The 24179-nt window shown below is 44.7% G+C and overlaps 2 protein-coding genes across 9 annotated transcripts in view; one reads left to right on the top strand and one right to left on the bottom strand.

Annotated features, from left to right (window-relative positions):
* Positions 1–22731, bottom strand: part of PRR11 (proline rich 11) — a 32713-nt gene extending 9982 nt beyond the window's left edge. Inside the window, exons 1-7 of one of the 7 annotated variants that reach the window (XM_005668999.4) lie at positions 22536–22731; positions 10717–10849; positions 8075–8225; positions 7457–7579; positions 3658–3912; positions 960–1058; positions 229–341 (exon numbers count right to left, since the gene is read on the bottom strand). In XM_005668999.4, coding sequence (XP_005669056.3) covers positions 229–341; positions 960–1058; positions 3658–3912; positions 7457–7579; positions 8075–8225; positions 10717–10844 — 869 coding nt within the window. In that variant the 5' untranslated portion in view covers positions 10845–10849; positions 22536–22731. Of the gene's footprint in view, positions 1–228; positions 342–959; positions 1059–1631; positions 1768–3657; positions 3913–7456; positions 7580–8074; positions 8226–10716; positions 10850–19692; positions 19833–22535 lie in introns of those variants that run through there. The other 6 variants (XM_084985014.1, XM_084985011.1, XM_084985010.1 and 3 more) reach the window with 6 other exon arrangements.
* A 560-nt stretch (positions 22732–23291) lies between these two features.
* Positions 23292–24179, top strand: part of SKA2 (spindle and kinetochore associated complex subunit 2) — a 36500-nt gene continuing 35612 nt past the window's right edge. For both annotated transcript variants that reach the window (XR_014821265.1, XM_003131674.6), the window contains exon 1: positions 23292–23350. Coding sequence is in view for 1 of the 2 variants with exons in the window: in XM_003131674.6 (XP_003131722.2) it covers positions 23318–23350 (33 nt within the window). In the remaining variant the exon portion in view is untranslated. The remainder of the gene's footprint in view (positions 23351–24179) is intronic.

The following is a 24179-nucleotide window of genomic DNA, read 5'->3' as shown; positions in this document are numbered from 1 at the left end:
AATAGTAAAAAAAGCCTAGAATGATAAACCACCGTATGTTAAGTATTTACCACCAGTGATAGGATTATTTTGGATGAATTGTTTTCTTCTTTAAACAATTCTATAGATTTCAATTCTTTTACATGATCATATATAACTTTCATATGTAAGTTAGAAATAAAGTTAGAAATAAGCAAAAAAATCATTATTTTTAGCAGCAGTAGAGTATAATACTGTGCAGTTCCTTACATTAAGACATTTGTAACTCGAGTTGATAAAACTTTCGACTTGGGTTTCAGGGTAACTCGTTGCAGGTCAGAGACAGTAACTAGCGGGTTCCGTGCCTTTGGTGATGGTACAAGCTTTAATCATAAAATGAGACATTAAAAACATTAAAAAATATCATCCAAAATGTAAACATCCTAAAACAATGAATATTTGAGGGCTGAATATATATAAGACATATTCACTCCATTTTTATTCTAAAGCTTCAAAGTATCTACCTCTTCATTCTAATGGTTGGTAGATAAAACTACCTAATTAAATAATTTTGGAATTTATACATTTTGCTAAGGAGATTCAAAACTACTCAAATAAAAATATCAAGTACTTAATTCAAAATGGCTTCTATATAAAAGACTTATGCTTATTTTCCATAAAGGGAAAACCAGGTCAAAAAAGACCGAGTTCCCATTGTGGCCCAGCAGAAAGTGAGTCCGACTAGTATCCATGAAGATGCAGGTTCAATCCCTGGCCTCACTCAGTGGGTTAAGGATCACTGCCATGAACTGTGGTGTAGGTTGCAGACACAGATTGGATCCCCTGTTGCTGTGGCTGTGGCACAGGCCAGCAGGTATAGCTCTGATTCAACCCCTAGCCCGGGAACTTCCATAGGCCACAGGTACGGCCCTAAAAGGCAAAAAATAAAATAAAATAAAATAAAAGCCAAAAGACCATAAATATGGTCAATGACAACTTACCTTTCTATTTTCATCAAAACTCTGTGTCTTCTTTAATTTCACAGTCAGTAGGTCTTTAACTGTTATCTGCATGGGTCCATCTTTTCTTAATGCCCTAGCCTTAAAATACATGGAGAGGTTAGGATTCAAATTGGAACCAGGATATCTACTCAAATGCAAGTGAAAATCTAGTTTTTAAAAGACTCAAGAGTTAGGAGTTCCCGTCGTGGAACAGTGGTTAACGAATCTGACTAGGAACCGTGAGCTGCAGGTTCGATCCCTGGTCTTGCTCAGTGGGTTAAGGATCCGGCATTGCAGTGAGCTGTGGTGTCGGTCGCAGATACGGCTCAGATCCTGCATTGCTGTGGCTCTGGCGTAGGCCAGCGGCTATGGCTGATTTTCCCCTAGCCTGGGAACCTCCATATGCCTTGGGAGAAACCCAAGATATGTCAAAAAGGCAAAATAAATAAACAAATAAATAAATAAAATAAAAGACTCAAGAGTTAAAAATTAACTTTTATTTGCCCTAGGAGCCTGTCAAATTCTTTCTACTCAACCAAGAATGATCCTGTTTTCAATACACAAGGATCCTAAGGTTATTGAAAACTCCACTCTTGAGGAACAGTGGCTTAAGGATCTGGTGTTGTCACTGCTGTGGCAGGATTTGATCCCAGGTGTGGGAACTTACATATGCTCTGGGCGCCTCCCTCCCCATATTCTTCAAAATATAAGGCTTCGACAGGAGTTCCCCAATGGCCTAGTGGTAAAAGATCCCACGTTGTCACTGCTATGGCATGTTTTCCATCCTTGGTCACGGAAATTCCACATACTGTGGGTGAAGGGGAAAAAAAAAAAAAAAAAAGGGAATAGAGTTCCCCCCACTGTGGCATAATGAGATCAGTGGTGTCTATGGAGTGCCAGGACGCAGGTTTAATCCCCAGCCCAGCACAGTGGGTTAAGGATCCGGGGTTGTCACAGCTGAGGTGTAGATCATAACTGCAGCTTGGATCTGACCCCTGGCTGGAGTACTCCGTATGATGTGGGGCAGCCAAAAAAAAAAAGAAAAAAAAAAAAAAAAAAGGAAAAAGAAGAAAAAAATATATGGCTTTGATAATAAGTAAGAAAGAGATAAGTTACTTCCTGCAACTATGTATTAGGAGTCAACATAAGACAGGGGTTGAAAGAGTACCTTAAATCAAAGTGGTTTTGTGAGTTCCCGCTGTGGCTCAGTGGTTAACGAACCCGACTAGTATCCATGAGGTTGTGGGTTTGATCCCTGGCCTTGCTCAGTGGGTTAAGGATCCAGCGTTGCCATGACCTGTGGTGTAGATCACAGACACGGCTCAGACCCCGCATTGCTGTAGCTCCGATTTGACCCTAACCTGGGAACTTCCATATGCCGCACATGTGGCCCTAAAAAGATCAAAAAAAAAAGTGAGGTTTTGCCCGAACTACCTAAAAACATGACTTGGTTCCTGTAGAGCAAGAATATATATTTGAAGGGTTACCCATTAGGGCAAATATAATCATAGACTCTGGATTTAATTCAGCCATTTTAAACTATATCTATCTGTAGTGAAAATTCAGCAGAGTTTAAATAGGGTCCTGCCTATCTTAGTGATTCACAAATATTCTGGTCCCCTTGGCAGATATGTGACTCTAATGGAGAATGATTTTCCAGCCTAATAGCATTATACTTTAGGATCTACCAGTTTTTTTTTTTTTTTTTTTTATTTCTGACTTCACTCATTAAGCCATCTTTGTTTTCCATTTGGTAAAAGTTTTACTGAGAAGTCAGCTGGAATCTCACACCCTGCTGGGTCTCACTCATTCATCCTTGGGGAAAAAAAAATCACTTTCATTTCCTTTTTTTTCGTCTTTTTAGGGTTGCACCTGCGGCATATGGAGATCTCCAGGCTATGGAGGGGTCCAGTCGGAGCTGTAGCCAGTAGCCTAAGCCAGAGCCACAGCAGCAAGGGATCCAAGCTGCGTCTGTGACCTACACCACAGCTCACGGCAAAGCCAGATCTTTAACCCACTGAGAGAAACCAGGGATCAAACCTGTGTCCTCATGGATACTAGTCGGGTTCGTTAACCACTGAGCCACAATGGGAACTCCCCCTTTCATTTCTAAATCCAACATTCGAAAAGTTCCCTTCTGGCACAGTGAGTTAAGTATCCAGTTTTGTCACTGCAGTGGCACGGGTTTGATCCCTGGTCTGAGAACTTCCACATGCTACAGGTATGGCCAAAAAAAAAATTCAACACTCATGAACTCCTAGGGACTGAGTTTTTTAAAATAATAAGTGACATAATTCAGATAAGGAATCAGAACAAAATGTATCCCTTCCTGTCAAAGACTTCAGCCCAGCTTTTTTTTTTTTTTTTTTTTTTTTTGATCTTTTTGTCTTTTCTAGGCCTGCATCTGTGGCATAGGGAGGTTCCCAGGCTAGGGGCCTCATCAGAGCTGTAGCCACCGGCCTACACCACAGACACAGCAACGCGAGATCCGAGCCATCCTACACCTCAGCTCACGGCAACGCCGGATCCTTAACCCACCGAGCAAGGTCAGGGATCGAACTGCAACCTCACACTTCCTAGTCGGATTCGTTACCACCGAGCCACAACGGGAACTCCTCAGCCCAGCTTTAAACTGCCACTGGCTTTACACCTCCACCACATACTGACCAAAACACACCTCTTTTAGATTGTTTTTTACCTGAAGTGCTTTAGTGAGATCAGATTTTCTGAGCGGCAATGGTGCTCTCAGTGCAGGAGGCGGTGGCAAAGGAGGCGGCGGCGGTGGAGGCGGTGGAGGAGGGGGCAGATGGCTGGCTGGCTGTGGCGGTGAGGGAGGAAATTCAGCTCCGGAGTCTCCAGGGGTGTTTAGAGCACAGGCAGGCACATTTTTAAGTTTACCACGCATGGGACACATTTGACCACAGTTTGGAGAGGAAGAATTTTCTGAGATGGCCTAGAAGGAATCATCACATTTGGGAATGGAATAAGAGATTCATTCTGTTCTTATAGCTGAGAGTCATCAAAATCATAGCTACCATGCCTTGAATGCCTTCCCAGTATACCATGTGTGCCATAGTATTTTCTCACTTATCACAAGCTCATTCATTCATTCAATCAATCACTCATTCATGTTTGTTTTGTGCGTATTATATGTCAGGCACTCTGGGTGCAATGTCAGCCCCGTCTGTCACCTCAAGGAGCTGATGGTCTGGTGAGAAAGATAAGACAGTAAACATACACAAATGCACTTAAAATGAAACAAAATAATATTTCCATGAAAGCCATGGGATGGAGGAGTTCCTGCTGTGGCTCAGCAATAACAAATCTGACTAGTATCCATGAGGATGCAGGTTCGATCCCTGGCCTTGCTCAGTGGGAGAAGGATCCGCGTTGCTGTGGCTGTGGTGTAGGTTGCAGATGCAGCTCTGCTTTGACCCCTAGTCTGAGAACTTTCATATGCCTAGAGTGCAGCCCTAAAAAACAACAACAAAGCCATGAAGTGTGCTGTGAGCATGAATAGCTAGAGGTCTGAGGAGTGATATTTAGCTATGATCTCAAGGATGAATTTAGGCTAACCAGGTGAAGAAGGGAGATAAAGCTCAGGGAAGACAGTTCCTGGCAGAGGCAAAAATACTTAATGCAGCCAAGAATACAGTATATTTGTGGAAATGATAAAAGGCTCAAGGGACTGGAACATGACTTTTTTACTTTTTTTATTTTTTAGGGCTGCACCCGTGGCACATGGAGGTTCCCAGGCTAGGAGCTGAATTGGAGCTACAGTTGCCAGCGTACACCAGACACAGCAATGCGGGATCCGATCTGTGTCTGCGATCTACACACAGCTCACGGCAACACGGGATTCTTAACCCACTGAGTGAGGCCAGGGATCAAACCTGCAACCTCATGGTTCCTAGTCAGATTCATTTCTGCTGCACCAGACGGGAATTCCTGGAACATGACTGTTAATGGGCTGAATCGTATCCATTCCCACCACAACTCATTACGTTGAAGCTCTAAACCCCCCAGTACCTCAGAATGTGACTGTATTTGGAGATTAGGCCTTTAAAGAAGTGATTAAGTTAAAAGGAGCCATTATGGTAAGTTCCAATTCCAATCTGACTGGCGACCTTATAAAAGGAGGAAACTTGAATAGCACAGAAGAGACACCAGGAATGTATGTGTGCAGAGGAAAGACCCTATGAGGACACAGGCAAGTTGAGGAGTTCCCTGGTGGCTCAGCAGGCTAAGGATTCAGTGTCATTGCTTTGGCTCAGGGTGCTGCTGTGGTAAGGGTTTTTTTTTGTTTTGTTTTGTTTTGTTTTAATTTTCCCACTGTACAGCAAGGGGGTCAGGTTATCCTTACATGTATACATTGCAATTACAGTTTTTTCCCCCACCCTTTCTTCTGTTTGTGGCAAGGGTTTGATCCCTGGCCTTGGCCTGGGAACTCAACACAGGCCATGAGTAGAGCCAAAAAAAAAAAAAAAAAAAAAAAAAAGAAGGCGAATGGAAGAGAGAGACGAGAGGCTTTAGAATAAGCCAACCCCACGAATAAATTTCGGTTAGCCGCTGCAATGACAAAATATCAGCTTAGTGGCTTAGAAGATGGAGTTTCCGCTGTGGGGCAATGGGATCAGTGGCATCTTGGGAATACTTGGACTTGGATTCGATCCCTGGCCTGGCACAGTGGGTTAAGGATCCAGCATTGCCACAGCTGCAGCTTAGGTGGCAACTGCAGCTCCTATCTGATCCCTGGCTAGGGAACTCCCTATGCCGAGGGGTGGCCCAAAAAGAAAGAAAAAAGGAAGTTGGTGGCTTAGAAGAAACAAAATCGAGGAGTTCTCTTGTGGCCTAGTGGTTAAGGATTCAGCATTGTCACTGCTGTAGCAAGGGTTGGATCCCTGGCCCTGGAACTTCTGCATGCCTTGGGTGTGGCTGAAAACAACAACAAAAAACCCAAAATTCATTCTCTCACAGTCCTGAAGGTTAGAGGGCTGAAATCAAGGTGTCAGCAGGGCTGTACTTCCTCTCCAAGGCTCTAGGTAAGAAATCTGTTCCAGCTTCTAAACTCAACTGGCATTCCTTGGTTTAAGGCCCCATGACTCCAGCCTCTGCCTCTGTGGTCCCATTGCTCCTCCTCTTCTGTGTGCGTGTTCTGCTATGTGTCTTTTATAAGGACACTCGTCACTGGATTGAGGGTCCACCCAGATAATGCAGCATGATCTCATCTCAAAATTCTTAACTTGATTATGTATCTGCCAAGACTCATTTTCCCGAATAAGGTAATATTTCCAGGGTCCAGGGATTAGGACTTGGACATATCTTTTTTTGGGGGGGGAGGGTGAGCAAAATTTAGCCCATTATAGATGGTATCTTTCTCATTTTGTAGATGAAGACACTGAGGTCCAGGTTGTGAGGTGACTTCCCTCTCCTCCTCTGACTAGTTCATCTTGAGGTTCAAATTCTGGGAGCAGGGATATAATCCCAGAAGCATGTCTCCAAATCAATGAACGCAATATTTCTTCTTTGGATTTTAGACACTGAGAATAGGGGTCTTGCTTAGTGAAGTCTGGAGAGGGTGGACATTTATATTTTTTCTCTGCTTGTATCAGATAAAAAGATATAAATCACTCTGTGTATTTAAAAGAGGGAACGTATGGGAGTTCCCATTGTGGCTCAGTGGTAATGAATCTGACTAGTATCCATGAGGACCCAGGTGCGATCCCTGGCCTCACTCAGTGGGTTAAGGATCCGGTATTGCCATGAACTGTGGTGTAGATTGCAGAATTGGCTCGGATCTGGTGTCGCTGAGCCTATGGTGTAGGCCAGCAGCTATGGCTCTGATTTGACCCCTAGCCTGGGAACTTTCATATGCGTAGAGTGCGGCCCTAAAAAAAAAAAAAAGAAAAGCCAATCAATCAATTAATCAATCAATAAAAGAGGGAACACATGTAATAAGGGAAATTGGCTATACTGCTGATGGCAGAGCTGGAAAGCACACCAGGGACAGTGAGGCAGCCCAGAGATCAGCAGCAGCATAAAGCCATGAACATCGTGAGGCTGAAGGGACAAAGAGAAGGGTGGTGTAACCAGATCTCTGGAGTTGGGTTAAACCAGAGCATCAAGAAACATGGTGGATTTACCTAGGTGAGCTGGAGTTAGGAAGCCAACAACCATCACTGGAGGAATTGCCCAACACAGAGAATAAAGGGGAAAAATACCAATCTCCCTCCCTCTCATCTCTTTTTAGTGTTTCCCATTCATCAGCACACTGGGGGCCAGGTGACATGGAGCCCAGGAAAAGTAGCCTGCAGGGGTCAGCCCATCTGCAGCATAAAAGCTGCTGAAGTTTAAGGACTAGACCTGAGGGCAAACATGCCCAGGACTGGTACCAGCCTGCAGCCACTCCTAGTAAAAGTGCACTGGGATTCTGATGATGGATAATCCTTTCCTTCCTTATCTAATCCTGGGTTTGTTTTTCATTTGATAATACTAACCTTGAGGGCTTCCTGGAGCTTGCATAATTCACTTTCCAAAGTGCAAAACCGTTGTTTTAGACCATGAAGTTCTCGGTGGTAGGAACGGGAAGGAAAAATGGTGTTTTTCAATACTTCTAAACTCTGAAATTGGAAATAAACAAGCCTGAATCCAAAGCGCAATATATGATAAGGACAAGAAAGTGGTTTGGTGTATGTTTTATAGATGTGAAGACAGACATGCTCACCTGATTTCATCTTATCTGAGCTTAGCCTGAGTGATGTGCTGACTTGGAGCACACACCCATGAATGCATAACCAAGTGTATAGAAAAAAAATGTAATGCTGGGAGTTCCCATCGTGGCACAGCAGAAATGAATCTGACTAGGAACCATGAAGTTGAGGGTTCAAAGCCTGGTCTCACTCAGTAGGTTACGGATCCAGTGTTGCTATGAACTATAGTGTAGGCTACAGACGCAGCTTGGATCTGGCATTGCTATGGCTGTGGTGTAGGCTGGCAGCTGTAGCTTCAATTAGACCACTAGCCTGGGAACCCCCATATGCCAAGAGTGCGGCCCTAAAAAGTGGAAAAACAAAAAAAACCATGTAATGCTGAAAACACATATGTCAAACTCATACCTGGGTCATGCAGTTCTGGCACCAGTTGTATATAGACCATACTCTATTTGTCCAAAGATTTATCACATCTTTGATATTGGGAAATCTGAAGTTCCAGGACAGTCTTAGCCAGTTTCTGCTAGCAGGTGTATCTGTTGAAGGAATAACCACTCTGTAGGAAAAACAAAATCAAACAAAGCAAAAACTCCTGAGTTGGAATAATAGCCTCTAATTAAATAAGAGGCGAGTTTGTTTTTTGAAATACAGTTGATTTACAATGTTGTGTTAATTTCTGATGTACAGCAAAGTGATCCAGTTATCATATATATGTGTGTATAACTTTAAATATTCTTTTCCATTGTGGTTTAATCACAGGATACCGACTATAGTTCTCTCTGCTATAAAGGAGGATCTTGTTTATCCAATTTACATATAGTAGTTTGCATCTGAACAAGCTAGTTTTATAGCATGACTCAGGAACAGAGAGTCAGGAACTTGGAGTTCCCGTTGCACTGCAAAAACGAATCTGACTAGGAACCATGAGGTTGAAGTTCCGATCCCTGGCATTGCTCAGTGGGTTAAGGATCCAGTGTGCTGTGAGCTGTGGTGTAGGTCACAGATGTGGCTCAGATCTGGCGTTGCTGTGGCTCTGACGTAGGGCGGCAGCTGTAGCTCTGATTCAACCCCTAGCCTGGGAACCTCCATATGCCGCAGGTACAGCCCTAAAAGGACAAAAGACAAATAAATAAATAAATGAATAAATAAGGAAAGAGACTTCTTAGAGTCAAATTCTTCATTAAATTCCAGAATTTTTGGATTCACATATGCAACAAATATTTTTTATTTTTAGTTTTTTTTTGTCTTTTTTTCAGATTTTTTTTTTTTTTTTTTTTTGGTCTTTTCTGTCTTTTTTAGAGCCACTCCTGTGACATATGGAGGTTCCCAGGCTTGGGGTCTAATCAGAGCTGTAGCCGCTGGCCTTCGCCAGAGCCACAGCAACACGGGATCCAAGCTGCGTCTGCAACGTACACCATAGCTCACAGCAATGCTGGATCCTTAACCCACTGAGCGAGGCCAGGGATCGAACTCGCAACCTTATGGTTCCTAGTCAGATTTGTTAACCACTGAGCCACAACGGGAACTCCGACACTGGATAATTTTAAGCAGAGGAGCAATATGACAGGATTTCAGCATGCTCACTCTGGGTGTTGTGTTGAAGTACACTGCAGAGGGGGCAAGGACAGAGCAGAGAGACCACTTGGGGGCTTCTGGAGAAAGAGAAGTGTTAAGAATGATGGAGATCATGGTTACTCTTGTTACTGCTTTTTTGGGGGGAGGGGGACACACCCATGGCAAGTAGAAGTTCCTGGGCTAGGATTTAACCCACGCCTCTGCAATGAAAACACCAGATCCTTCACCTGCTGAGCCACCAGGGAACTCCATGTTTACTGCTTTTGAGAGTCTGTTTGTTTTAAAACTGGTTTGTCCGTAAAGAGAGCTCTAACGGCGAAGTGCATCAAGTATGTTATTGTGAAACCTACTACCCTAGAGTTCTTGGAATTTTAGAGTCTTTTTTTTTCTTTTTCATGGCTATACCTGAGGCATACGGAAGTTCCCAGGCTAGGAGGTGAATTGGAGCTGCAGCTGTGGCCTATGGCACAGCCACAGCAACTTGGGGTACAAGCTGATTCTGTGAACTCTGCCTGTAGCAAGGCAGATCCAGGGATGGAACTCACATCCTCAGGACACTATGTCAGGTTTTTAACCCACTGAGCCACAATAGGAACTCCCTGGAGTCTCTTTTAATAACATTTAAATTCTGAGTCCCAGAGAATAAATGATGAAACTTTACCAAAACAATGTTTACTTTTTTTTTTTTCCTTTTTAGGGCTGCACTTGAGGTATATGGAGGTTCCCAGACTAGGGGTCCAATTGGAGCTACAGCTGCCAGCCTACACCACAGCTACAGCAATGCCAGATCTGAGCCATGTCTGTGACTGACACCACACCTCACGGCAATGCTGGATCCTTAACCCACAGAGCAAGGCCAGGGATTGAACCCGCAACCTCATGGTTCCTAGTTGAATTCTCTTCCGCTGCGCCACAACAGGAACTCCCTAAAACAATGATTTAAGTTTTACCCATACCCTTCTTTCATCACTTAGTTGCCAAATTTATACAACTGAATTGACTAGGAAAGTAGAAAATAGTTACTGTGTACCTCCAGAAAAGTTCCTTGTGATTTTTACTTCATTTGAACTCTAAAACTATGGTGGCCACATAAAAATCAGGATGTTCAATTAAAATGTAATTTCAGATAAAGAATGAATAAATTTTTAGTATATTTCAAATGTTGCATAGGACAAAACAAAACAAAATCATTCTTTACCTGAAATTCAAATGTAACTGGGCATTCTGTATTTTTATTTGCTAAATCTGGTAACTTGTTCCTAAACTGATCAGAGAAGTCTCTTGTGGTGCAGAGGGTTAAGCCTCCAGTGTTGTCAGTGTAGTGGCTCAAGTTGCTGCTGTGGCACGGGTTCTGTCCCTGGCCTGGGAACTTCCACAGGCCATGAGTGCAGCCAAAAAAAAAAAAAAAAAAAGTATAAACTGATCAGGATTTTAATATTAGTATATTTGGTATGTTGCACATTATGCCTTACCTTTCTGGTGAGGGTGGTGGAGGGGGAGGTGTAATTAGCTTAGACTGAACCCAAGAGGCTTCTTTTCTTTTGAATAATCTTTTTGCTTTGGCTTTTAGCTTTCTTCTTCGTTGCTTGAACTTGGGCATGATTTCTGTAAAAAAAAAAGTTTGTTTTATGTTTTTTATTGAAGAAAAATACGCATAGAAAATACATAAATTTTGACTGTATGTGAGTTCCCGTCATGGCTCAGTGGTTAACGAATCTGACTAGGAACCATGAGGTTGTGGGTTCGATCCCTGGCCTTGCTCAGTGGGTTAAGGATCCAGCGTTGCCCTGAGCTGTGGTGTAGGTTGCAGACGCAGCTCGGATCCCGCGTTGCAGTGGCTGTGGTGTAGGCTGGCGGCTGCAGCTCCGATTCAACCCCTAGCCTGGGAACCTCCATATGCCGCAGAAGCAGCCCTAGAAATGGAAAAAAAAAAAAAAAATTTTTTTTTGACTGTATATTTCAATGAATTATCAAAAAGTGAACACAATCTTGTCTCCACTACCTTGGTTAGGAAATAGGTCACCACCAGTGAAACTGAGCAGGACCCTGTGGGGCTCCTGGGCACAAGCCTTGCTCCCGCATTTCTTGTTTGTAGGAAATAGGCCTCAGTCAGCCTCCCTGACCTTCCTTTTGTTCCAAAGGGCAGGTTCAAACAGTTGCTAAACAGGGAAGAGAGAAGATGTAGAGACTAGGGAAGAGCAGTCAAGAAACAATAGCACAGGAGTTCCTGTCCTGGTTTAGAGGTTAATGAATCCGACTAGTATCCCTGAGGTCAAGGGTTTGATCCTTGGCCTCGTTCAGTGGGTTAAAGATCTGGCATTGCCGTGAGCTGTGGGTGGTGTAGGTCATAGAATGCGGCTTGGATCGCACATTGCTGTGGCTATGGTGTAGGCTGGCAACTACAGTTTCTATTTGACCCTTAGCCTGAGAACCTCCATATGCCACAGGTACAGCTCTAAAAAGACCAAAAAAAAAAAAAAAAAAAAAAAAAAGAAAAAGAAAAAGAAACAATAGTGCAGCCTTGGGGGAGTTTTTGCTGTGGTGCAACAGGATAGCTGGCGTCTCTGCAGCATCAGGACACAGGTTCGATCCCTGGCCCAGCACAGTGGGTTAAAGGACCCAGTGTTGCCTCCACTGCAGTGTAGGCTGCAATTGCGGCTAGGATCTGATCCCTGGCTCAGGGGAACTCCATACATAAGAGTTCACTGTGGGGCAGTGAAAAAAGAAAAAACAACCAACAAACAAAATAGTGCAGCCTTGGGGAGGGTACTGGTTCTTCCTCAAGGAATATACATAACAATATCTCTGAGTTCTTTTGCAGAACTAAAACCCACAACAAATACGAAACATTTTTCATTCCACAAAGGAGGACCACCAGAACCAGTCCTGGGCATGCTAAATGCCAGCTCTGAAGAAGAATGAAAGCTTGCATCTACCCTGATCCTTATCTGTGGCCCTATTTTCCCATCTCAAACTATAAAACCACTTCCTATGCTCTTTCAAGGGAGGGCACAGTCTTCAGGGCATTAGCCTGCTGTGGCCTCCTTTTCCTGGCGAAGCAATACAGCTATTTTTTTTTCTCCTTCACCCAAATCTTTGTCTCTGAGTTTCTATTCGGCACTGGGCGACAGAGGCCAAGTTTCGGCGACACCAGCTACCTAGAAGTCCCCTGAACTGGGGGAAACTTAAACTCGGATTTAAAGCATCTCTCTAGAGATCTCCACACTTTGGCTTTTGGCGTTATATTACTCTCTAATTTTGTTTTTGTTTTGCTTGTCTTTGCTTTTCTTCATTAAATCAAAGGAATTTCCCTTTCTTCTAAAGAAATCAAACAGGACCTTACAGGGCCTTCCCAGTACAGAAGCTCTTCCTGGTCCGCTTTCTCTTGTTTGTAGAAAAAAGACTTTAGTCTCCTAAGTCTTCTTCAAGTTCCAAAAAGCAGACTCAAGCAGTTACTAATTACAGAAGTGAGAGAATGCAGAAACAAAGGAAAAGCAGTCAAGCAAGAAAAGCAATGAGAGCTTAAACAATAGTCACAGGACTCCTAGTTTCTCCTCAAGGGATATGCCTAATGATCTGAGGCATCTCTTTGAGCTGTTCTGCAGAAGCTAAGAACCCCCAGCCATACACCCACCCAGGTGAAAGATGGTGACTATATGCTGACTACAAGCACTTGGACCCCCAGAATGGTTAGAACCGTAATCATAAGATTACGGTTAATCATAAGATTCAGATTCGCAACAGATCACCTTGTTACCTTAACACCAACCAAACAGAAGAAAGTCTACCGGCTGATTAAGCGTCCTGTGACCCTCACCCATTAATGTTGCCTTTAAAAACACTTGACTGGGAGTTCCCTTCGTAGCTCAGCAGTTAATGAACCCAACTAGGATTTATGAGGATTTGGGTTCAATTCCTGGCCTCACTTAGTGGGTTAAGGATCTGGCATTGCCGTGAGCTGTGGTATAGACCAGCAGCGGTAGCTCCAATTCAGCCCCTAGCTGGGGGAACTTCCATATGCCAGGGGTGTGGCCCTAAAAAGACCAAAAGAAAAAAAAAAAAAAAAAAAAAGATACTCTCGCCTGGAGGTCCCGCTGTGGCTCAATGGTTAATGAATCCAACTAGCATCCATGAGGATGCAGGTTCAATCCCTGGCTTTGCTCAATGGGTTAAGGATCCAGCGTTGCTGTGAGCTATGCAGGCTGGGGCAAGCTGGGGCTTAGGTCACAGAGGCGGCCCAGATCTGATGTTGCCATGGCTGTGGCGTAGGCCGGCAGCTGCAGCTCCAATTCAACCCCTAGCCTGGGAATTGCCATATGCCGCAGGTGTGGCCCTAAAAAGAAGAAAAGAAAAAAAAAAAACAAAACACCTTTGCCTGAAAGCCATTAAGAATTTTCTGTCTTGGGGTTCCCGTCGTGGTGCAGTGGTTAACGAATCCAATTAGGAACCATGAGGTTGCAGGTTTGATCCCTGGCCTTGCTCAGTGGGTTAAGGATCTGGCGATGCCGTGAGCTGTGATGTAGGTTGCAGACGCGGTTCGGATCACGAGTTGCTGTGGCCCTGGCGTAGGCCTGCGGCTACAGCTCCAATTCGACCCCTAGCCTGGAAACCTCCATATGCCACAGGTGGCCCTAGAAAAGGCAAAAAGACAAAAAAAAAGTTTCTGTCTTTTGAGCACCAGCTGCCCTTTCCCTTGGTTGATGCGCTACAATAAATGTACTTTCCTTCACCAGTGTCAGTTGATCTGTCTTGCTCTGAGTTGGGCAAGTGAACCTGAATTTGGCTAGAGTTGGGTTATGTCAGTTATTAAAAGGAAGTAAGTTTCTTTGCTGGTAACTTTTACTGAGCATCCATTATACAAGGTAGAGTTGGTAGTGAAAGAAACAAAACTAATTGCTCATTGAATGCTCATTTACTTTCAGGCACTTTCACATATAATTTTCAGTGAATCTTTATTACCATGCAAGATATTTTCCCTGAGGAAGAGGATTTTTATCACCCCACTACCACCTTTTTTGTGTGGGTGGGAGGCACACCTATGGCATACGGAAGTTCCCAGGTTTGGGGTCGAATAGCTGCCAGCCTACATGCCATAGCAACGAGGGATCTAAGCTGTGTCTGTGACCTACACTAAAGCACACGGCAATGCCAGATCCTTAACCCACTAATCAAGGCCAAGGATCGAACCGAAGTCCACATGGATACTAGTCAGGTTTGTTACTGCTGAGCCACAACAGGTACTCCTATTTGAGAGAATTTTAAACCTAACTAGTAGCGTTCCTGTTGTGGTGCAATGCTTGGTGTCTCTGCAGCACCAGGGCGCAGGTTCTGTCTCCAGCCAGCACAGTGGGTTGAAGGATCCAGCATTGCCACAGCTGGTTGCAACTGGCACTCTGATCTGATCCCTGGTGCTGGAACTCCATATGCTGTAGGGCAGCCAAACAACAACAACAAAAACACCTCATATATTTAGACTTTTTTTTTTTTTTGTCTTTTTGCTATTTCTTGGGCTGCTCCCGCAGCACATGGAGGTTCCCAGGCTAGGGGTCGAATCAGAGGTGTAGCCACCGGCCTACACCAGAGCCACAGCAACTCGGGATCCGAGCCACGTCTGCAACCTACACCACAGCTCACGGCAACGCCGGATCGTTAACCCACTGAGCAAGGGCAAGGACCGAACCCGCCACCTCATGGTTCCTAGTCAGATTCGTTAACCACTGCGCCACGACGAGAACTCCTATATTTAGATTTTAATCCAGATCCTTTTCTGAAGAAAATTAAGTCAGAGCTGGTTTGATTGGAAGAAGGGCTTTGCTAGTTTTAGTTGTTGCCCCCTGAGGAACAAAGAGGTCCTTATTCAAGTAGCAGAACAAAAAAAATGGAGGCTGGGCCTCCTTCTCTTCAAACTTAAATTTGAATAGGAACCATCGGCCTTGAAAATACACTTTCATTCCACTTTTGTCCACCCAGTAACCTCGCAGCACTTGGTATGCAGCTCTAAGCTTGCTCAGCTCTCAGATTCCAAGGATTGAAGAACCTCCCTCAACCCCACCAAGGGTAGTAAAAAACTAAGAAATGTTTTAGTTCCCAGAGCGCTGGATTTACAGAGGGCACTCTTCCTGGCAATGGGTGACCCTTCTAGGAATAAGGGTTCTTGACAGCATCCAATTTAACTATTTGTCAGGTCTCAAATTAACAGTGTTTTTGAAATTGTTCTTAGAAGTTCTGGGAGCCATACCTCCAAATAGCTGCTTTCACATTTATTATATCATTTTTCCTTTCGGCTGAAATTATGATGGAAGGCTAAGCAGCGACTATGAAACACAAGGGATGTCTAAAGGATTGATTGCTTTTTTTTTTTTTTCTTTTTTAAAGCAAAACAAGCTTTTCTGCTGTGTCACAGTGGGCTAAGGATCCTGCGCTGTCACAGGTGTGGCATAGGTTGCAGCTGTGGCTCAGATTCCATCCCTGGCTAAGGAACTTCTCTTTGCTGGAGGCGGGGGCGCAGTGGGAGGTGAGGGTGGTGGTGGGGGGGGAAGGGTAGAGGCGGAGGCAAAACAAAAGTACTCTGAATGAAGATAACAAACTTGTAGTTGCCTTGAAAACAAGTTAAACTTCCTCAAATCCATGACCAAGACTATCTATCCAAGGCCCAGAGTTCACTGGTTGGGATCCCCAGAATCTGAGGTTTCCATGGTAAACTTCCCTTCCATGTCTGTCCCTTTACAGCCTCCCCCGCTTCCGTTCCTGTTGCCTCTCTCCCCTTGATGTCTTTTGTTAGGGAATCAAACTGACACAAACTCCTGCATCCCTTTTCCCTGTATTTACCAATCTCTCAGTTATGAAAGTAGACATTAGAAAGGAGCTGGACAGGAGTTCCCGTCGTGGCTCATTGGTTAATGAACTTGACTAGCATCCATAAAGATGCAGGTTCCATCCCTTGCCTTGCTCAGTGGGTTAAGGATCCAGAGTTGCCGTGAGCTGTGGTGTAGGTTGCAGATGTGGCTCGGATCCTGTGTTGCTGTGGCTCTGGCGTAGGCCAGTGGCATTGGCTCCAATTCGACCCCTAGCCTGGGAACCTCCATATGCCGCAGGAGTGGCCCTAGAAAAGGCAAAAAGACCAAAACAAAAACAAAAACCAAAAAAGGGTAATGAATACACAAAACTTATCACTTCCTAAAGATTATGCTATTATGTATGCTTTTAAGGTTTTTGTTTTTATCTTATAGTGTTTTCTAATGAAAATGCTGTAGAATGGTGTATTACTGCTCACTGCTTCCTAGCTCCACATCTAGTGACTTCACATTGGAAACTTGAAATTAGTCACAATGGGACTACAATTATTATAAAACACTACAGGAAGCCCAAGTGGCCCAGGGTGTTAAGGCTCTGGTGTTGCTGCAGTTGTGGCATAGGCTGCACCTGCAGCAAGGGGTCAATCCCTGGTCCAGGATCTTCCAGATGCTGCAGGTGCAGCCAAAACAAAGAAAACAAAACAAACTACAAATTATGGCTTGATCTACTATTTTGGTGATTGTTTAGAAAATGATGTAAAAAATGTTAATAGTGCAGATTAAACTTTTTTTTTTTTTCCGGTCTTTTTCTAGGGCCGCTCCTGCGGCGTATAGAGGTTCCCAGGCTAAGGGTCAAATCAGAGCTGTAGCCGCCAGCCTAAGCTAGAGCCACAGCAGTGAGGGATCCCAGCCTCATCTGCAACCCACACCACAGGTCCCGGCAACGCCAGATCCTTAACCCACTGAGCAAGGCCAGGGATGGAACCCACAACCACATGGTTCCTGGTCAAGATTTGCTAACCACTGCGCCATGAAGGGAACTCCAGTGCAAATTAAACTTAAAAGTCTATTTTGTTTGTAGTCATTACATGAACAGCACAAAAAAATTGAGGAATATAGTATTCGACTATTTTTTTTTTCTTTTTACGGCTGCTTTTTCTTTTTACCTTTGGTATATGGAAGTTCCCAGGCTAGGTGTCAAATAGGAGCTTCAGCTGCAGACCTGCAACACATTTGTAACTGAGGATCTAAGCCACATCTGTGACCTACCTACAGTGTAGCTTGTGGCAATACCAGATCTGTAACCCACTAAGCGAGGCCAGGGACTGAACCACATCCTCACAGAGACTACACTATGTCAGGTTCCTAACCCAAGGAGCCACAACAGGAAGTCCAATATTCCAGTATTTGAAAACTATTATTGGATCCATCAAAGAAGTTGCTTACTGAAGTCAAGTTCCAACATATATCTTCGTGTTTCACTTTTGTCTTACTCCACAGAGAAATGAAAACATCAACCAACATTCATATCAAGACTAAGCTTACACAGGAGTTCCCGTCGTGGCGCAGTGGTTAACAATCCAACTAGGAACCATGAGGTTGTGGGTTCGATCCCCAGCTTTGCTCAGTGGGTTAAGGATCCGGTGTTGCTGGAAGCTGTGATGTGGGTCGCAGACACAGGCCGGATCCCGAGTTGCTGTGGCTCTGACCTAAGCCAGCGTCTACAGTTTGGATTCGACCCCTAGCCTGGGAACCTCCATATGCCACAGGTGCGGCCCTAGAAAAGGGAAAAAAAAAGGAAAAAAAAAAAGGCTAAGCTTGCACATAAATTGCAACTACAGGTTGGTTACAAATATAAGAAGTCTATAAAAATCAATAGCATTCTGTGAGAATCAATTTGCTATGAAATTTATAGGAAAGAATATTGTATATTTATTGTTTATTATAATTTTATACCATTTTAGTATGTAGTATGAGTAAATTTGAGATAAAATTATGTATTTGTAATTATTAAACATTTATTACCACACTACTGCTCCGTTCCCTTCTGAAATATCATGAAAAAGGCAATAAAGCAATAAAAAAGGGCATAAATCCATAGGACAAAGAATAGAAATAGGAGTTCCCACTGTAGCACAGTGGGTTAAGAACCCGACTGCAGGAGTTCCCGTCATGGATCAGCGGAAACGAAACTGACTATCATCCCTAGCCTGGGAACTTCCATATGCTGTGGGCTCCTCCCTAAAAAGAAAAACAAAACAAAACAAAAAACAAGGAATCTGACTGCAGCAGCTCAGGTGACTGCAGAGGCTGGAGTTCTAACCCCAGACCAGGCCAGTGGGCTAGAAGAGCAGGCGTTGCCACAGCTGCAGCACAGGTTACAGCTGCAGTTTGGATTCAATCCCTGGCCCCAGAACTTCCACCCACAGCCACTAAAAAAAGAGAGAGAGGAGTTCCCGTCGTGGCTCAGTGGTTAACAAATCCAACAAGGAACCATGAGGCTGTGGGTTCGATTCCTGGCCTCGCTCAGTGAGTTAAGGGTCTGGTGTTGCCATGAGCTGTGGTGTAGGTCGCAGACATGGCTCGGATCCCGAGTTGCTGTGGCTCTGGCGTAGGCCAGTGGCTACAGCTCCAATTAGACTCCTGGCCTGGGAACCTCCATATGCCTTAGGAGCGGCCCTAGAAAAAGGCAAAAAGAAAAAAAAAAAGAGAGAGAGTGGGAGTAGATACTAGATACTATCATAGATGATAGATATCAATTAAATAATGGAAAGCAGAAAGCAGTGATAACTGACTTGGCAGAGCAGACAAAAGCTGAGGCTTGATGACCTGGTGGTAGGGAAGCCAATAGGAAGCAAGACAATCCCAGAACTCTGAGAACATTTGGGACTTGGAAGCACCTAGTGCCTTTGAAGGATTGGAGTAGGATTTAATTGGATTTATTAAGTCTTTATAAGGTTTGGGCAGGCTGTTGACATCTGCCCTCCAGTCTTTGCAGCCTGGCAGTGGCCTGGCCTTCATTTCATGGACAGGTTTATTCGCTGGAGAAGTAGAACCTCAATGTGCTGAAGTCTGGTCCACCAAGCATGGCAGGGTCCTATCTGTGTCACTACGTAAAAGATAGGGGATGACCCTGAATTGAAAAGTGTGACTTGGAGTTCTCACTGTGGCGCAGTGGAAATGAATCCAACTAGGAAACATGAGGTTGCGGGTTCGATCCCTGGCCTCGCTCATTGGGTTAAGGATCTGGCATTGCCATGAGCTGTGATGTAGGTCCCAGACTCACTTGAACCCCGAGTTGCTGTAGCTGTGGCCTAGGCATGCTTATGCAGCTCAGGTTTCGACCCCTAGCCTGGGAACTTCTGTATGCCACAGGCATGGCTTTAAAAAGACCCCCCAAAAAAGTCTAAGAAAAATTTTGTATAAGAAATGAAATTATAGTAACACTGTATGTTCAGTGTACAGTAACATAAAACATTGTTTAACTAATAATTATGATACAGGTATACTGGGAAGATAGAAAGTGGAAATCAGCAGTTGTCTAAATTTATACAGTATTTAAGGTTGAAGGGAAATACAGAAATAGTATTATAAATTTTACTTAGAAACATGGAGGTAAATACCAGAAGCAGTTACAAAAGTGGATAATGTTACCTTTGCAAGTGGGAGTTGGAGTATGGAGAGATGATTCAGAGAACTACAATTTTTTGTTTGTTTCTTTTAAGTGTAATAAGTCTTGTAGTAGTATTTGAGAGTCTGCCTTTGGCATGTACCATTCGCTAGAAAAATAAGAGTACCACCATTCTGACACTGGGCCATCCCTTTCTAGCTCTTTCCTAGTGGCTGTTCCAGTGCCCATGCATTCAAATTCAACTTTCTAAAGAGTTACAGAAGTTCTCTGGTGGTCTAGTGGTCAGGATCTGGTGCTTTCACCACTGCAGCCTGGATTCAGTTGAACTCTGGTCTGGGAACTGAGATCCCACATCAAGGTGATGCAAGCTGAAGCCAAAAAAAAAAAAAAGAAAAAGAAAAGAAAAAAAATCTATTTTTTTATTTTTAATTTTTGCTTTTTAGGTCTATACCTGCAGTACATGGAAGCTCCCAGGCTAGGGGTCAAATCAGAGCTTCAGCTGCCAGCTCATGCCACAGCCACAGCAATGCCAGATCAGAGCTACATCTGTGATCTGTGCTGTAGCTTGTGGCAACGCTGGATCCTTAACCCACTGAGTGAGGCCAGGGATCGAACACATATCCTCATGGATGTTAGTTGGGTTCTTAACCTGCTGAGTCACCATGGGAACTCCTGAAAATTATTATTATTATATTATTTGCTTTTTAGGGCCGTGCATAATGTACATAAATATATAAAATACATATACATGAATAAAAGTTTTTAGTTTTTGGCTGAGCATTGTTGCAGACATCATACTTCACTCCTGAATATTTTATCTTTTGCTTTTTATTGTTGTATCTAAGGCACATGGAAGTTCTCAGTCTAGGGGTCGAGTGGAGCTATAGCTGCTGGCCACACCAGATCTGAGCCACGTCTGTGACCCATATCACAGTTCATGGCAGTGTGAGCAAGGCCAGGGATCAAACCCGAATCCTCATGGATACTAGTCAGCTTCTTATCATGCTGAGCCACAACAGGAACTCCCCCTCGATATTTTAAATTCATAGTCCGAACATGAACATGGACATTATTCCACAAAACCACAATCAGGAAATTTTACCTTTGAATATAGTTTCATATTCAAATTACATCAATAGTCTCAACAATATCCTTTAGAGCTGCTCCCTTTCCCTCTACACCTTGCATTTAACTGTAATGTCTCTTTGGTCTTTATAACTGTTCCCCAGCCTTTTTATACAAGTATTGGCCTTTTTTCATATTATTTATATTTTGGAAGAAATCCGGGTAGTTGTTTCTCAGTTTGGGTTGGTCTAAGTGTTCCTCCAATTATCTTCCTGCCTTCAGTCCAACTCCTTGCCAGTTCATTTTCTACCTTCACTGGATTCAGTCTCTCCTTTTTTTTTTTTCGTTTTTGGCTGATCTGCAGGCATATGGGGCTAGGGATTGAATCTCAGCAGAAGTTGCAATCTATGTAACAGCTGCAGCAACACCAGATCTTTAACTCACTGTGCCAGGCTGAGGATGGAGCCTGGGTCCCTGCCTCTGTGCCAGAGCAGGAACTCCTGGAGTCAGTCTTTTGTTTTGTTGTTTTTTTAGGGCCACACCCGCAGCATAAGGAAGTTCCCAGGCAAGGGGTCCAATTGGAGCTACAGCTACTGGTCTATGCCACAGGCCACAGCCACAGCGACTACACAACAGTTTAAGGCAGCGCTGGATCCTTAACCTGCTGAGCAAGGCCAGGGATCCAATCCACCTCCTTATGGATACTAATGGGGGTCTGTTAGCTGCAGAGTCACGACGGGAACTCCCTGGAGATAGTCTTTTTTTTTTTTTTTGGTCTTTTTGCTATTTCTTGGGCCGCTCCCGCGGCATATGGAGGTTCCCAGGCTAGGGGTCGAATTGGAGCTGTAGCCACCGGCCTACGCCAGAGCCACAGCAACGCGGGATCCGAGCCGCGTCTGCAACCTACACCACAGCTCACGGCAACGCCGGATCGTTAACCCACTGAGCAATGGCAGGGATCGAACCCGCAACCTCATCGTTCCTAGTCGGATTCGTTAACCACTGCGCCACCACGGGAACTCCAAGTCTTTTTTGTTGTTGTTGCTTTTTAGGGCTGCACCTGTGGCATATGGAGGTTCCCAGGCTAGGGGTCGAATCCGAGCTCCAGCTACCGGCCTACACCACAGCCACAACCACGAAGGATTCGATCTGCGCCTGCGACCTACATCACAGCTCAGGGCAATGCCGGATCCCTAACCCACTAACTGAGGCCAGGGATCGAACCTCTAACCTCATGGTTCCTAAGTCGGATTCGTTTCCGCTGCACTATAATGGGAACTCCCCATAGGGCTATTTCTGATATTTGCTTATATTTAATTTTACACTTTATGTTGTGCAGCATTGCTTTTTTAGTTCCCGTCTTGTTTCTCTAAAGAGATTGCAGCTCCCTAAAGCTTAGTCCAGCGCAGTACTAGGCACAAAGCAAACAGGGCATAATTTTAAAATTGCCACTCTCATAGAAACTCGAAAGATATTAAGACTATATCAAGGAACACAGTAGTTGGTTGGCTCTTCATCCCTGTCAAGAAATGTACTTTCTCAAACTTAAAGTGCAAAATAATCACAGGGGTTATTAAAAATTCATATTCTGATTCAGTAGGTCTGGGTGGAGCCAGATAATCTACATTTCTAACAAGCGCCCAAGTCATGCAGGTACTTTTGGGTTTGCAAACCACGTTTTGAACCGCAAGTAAAGGAATGGGCAAAAGGAAGGCAGATGCTTTACTCCAAAATATATTTTTGCAGAGCGTTAATTAAAAAGAAGTACGATTAGAGTGGACCCAGGCGGAGTACTTCTTACCCAAACTCAGAACACCTCCATCTCCCCTCCGAGTCCAGCCAAAGTCCCCACCTTAGTAAACCGTAAGAACACAAGCAGCAACAGGCCCAGCTATGGCAGATGCGAGCCCAGGTAACAAAAGAAGATCTCCCTGCACTTACTAGTCTAAGAGGCCAGGGGTTCGATGACGTCCCGGGAGTAGCCGCTCCCTCGCCATAAAGAAAAATTCAAAATTAAGACCTTATCGTGGAGGGACCAATCATAGCCTTTGTCTCTTCACCATTTGCTCTCTGCGTAGTGCAGGAGCGCAGCCTAGCTTCTGACTGGCTGAGGTTGCACCACGTTCTGGCCAATCAGAGCTGAGGCGCTTCTAGTATGAATAGGGGGAAGGCGGGAACGAAGTGGAGGGGAAGCAGCCGAGGAAAGGTGTGTCACGTCCCCGTTGTCGCTTGTGGAAGCTTTTGTGTAATTGGTTGGCTCTTCTTCCAATTGCACCAATCGGAAGCTCTTCTCTGAGGAACTCTAACTGTGAAATTGAAAGTAGAGATGAGGATGCAGCCAATGGAAGAAAAAAAATGTATAGCAGCCAATCCTCCTGCGGCGTTTTGTGTCCTCGCCCAACAAGAAAATGTGTTTCATGCGTAGGGGCGTCTCCCAATCGCCAATGGGCGGGCACTGGTGAAGCGGAGGAACCAATGAGTGCGAGGTGTTGAGTGACAGCTGTCCAATAGGGACCCTCAGTGCTAGTACGGTTTACGGCTTAAGCGCCGCTGCCGTGGTCTGAGGAATGTCAACTATTCAACATGGAGGCGGAGGTCGATAAGCTTGAACTGATGGTGAGTGTAAAGTGAAGGAGATCTGCTGGGTAGTTCATTTTTCCCGGATGGCCTCCAAGGTGGAACGCAATTAGGAGTCGCCGGAAATCCTGGGTGGTGGAGGCTGGACTAGACTAGCTCCCTCCTCCTGCACCGAAGGGAGTCGCCACCGCCTGGTTTCTTTTAACCGCCACGGGGAAAGGCGTTACATCCGGGAAACTCGTGAGGGAAATGGCGGGAGATGCTGAGGGTGCGGGGCCTTTGGAATTCCTTGTTCCTTGACCTCATCTTTCCGCCTCTTAAGGAGCTGTGGCTGGTGCAGACAGCCTTCTGTGTATTTCCACCAAAAAGGCGTGATTGGAATGGTTCCTTTACACCCTAAGAAGGGGCGAGGTCGTTTGCACTCCGAGAAACGGGCATGGAGGGTGGGGTGGGAGTAAACCGAGAGGGGCGGAGAGAAATCCCTTTAGGACTGAACCGTCACATTCTCGGCAAGCTGAAAAAGTCTGAGATAGGATTCTAGACTTGTGTGCATAACTTCCTATCGGCCAAGGAAGCTCCTCGTTTCTCTTTGGCCCTTCGGTGAGGGAGAGAAGGGAATCTGAACCAGGAGCTCCTTTCCTGGAGCGCGGGCGGGACTGGGACGTGGACGGCACCCCTGCTCTGGAGTTGCCTAGTTTCATTCATTGTGAAAGTAGGGGGCGGGGGCGAGTAACTGGAAAGGACTCCTGCTGCTGCTTGGCCTGCAGGAGCGCGCCAAATTGCAGGCCGTCCTAGTTTCTCCTTTGGATCCTTGCCTTACTTGTTCTCTTTATTCTCTCCCTTCCATCCCTAAATTACCCACTTGGTC

This window comes from Sus scrofa, chromosome 12, assembly GCF_054392235.1.
Source record: "Sus scrofa isolate SSC_HxYL_T2T_F1_AM1 chromosome 12, Sscrofa_HxYL_maternal_Yorkshire_Landrace_v2.0, whole genome shotgun sequence".
NCBI classification, from domain to species: domain Eukaryota; kingdom Metazoa; phylum Chordata; class Mammalia; order Artiodactyla; family Suidae; genus Sus; species Sus scrofa.
This window is presented reverse-complemented; position numbering and strand designations above follow the sequence as displayed.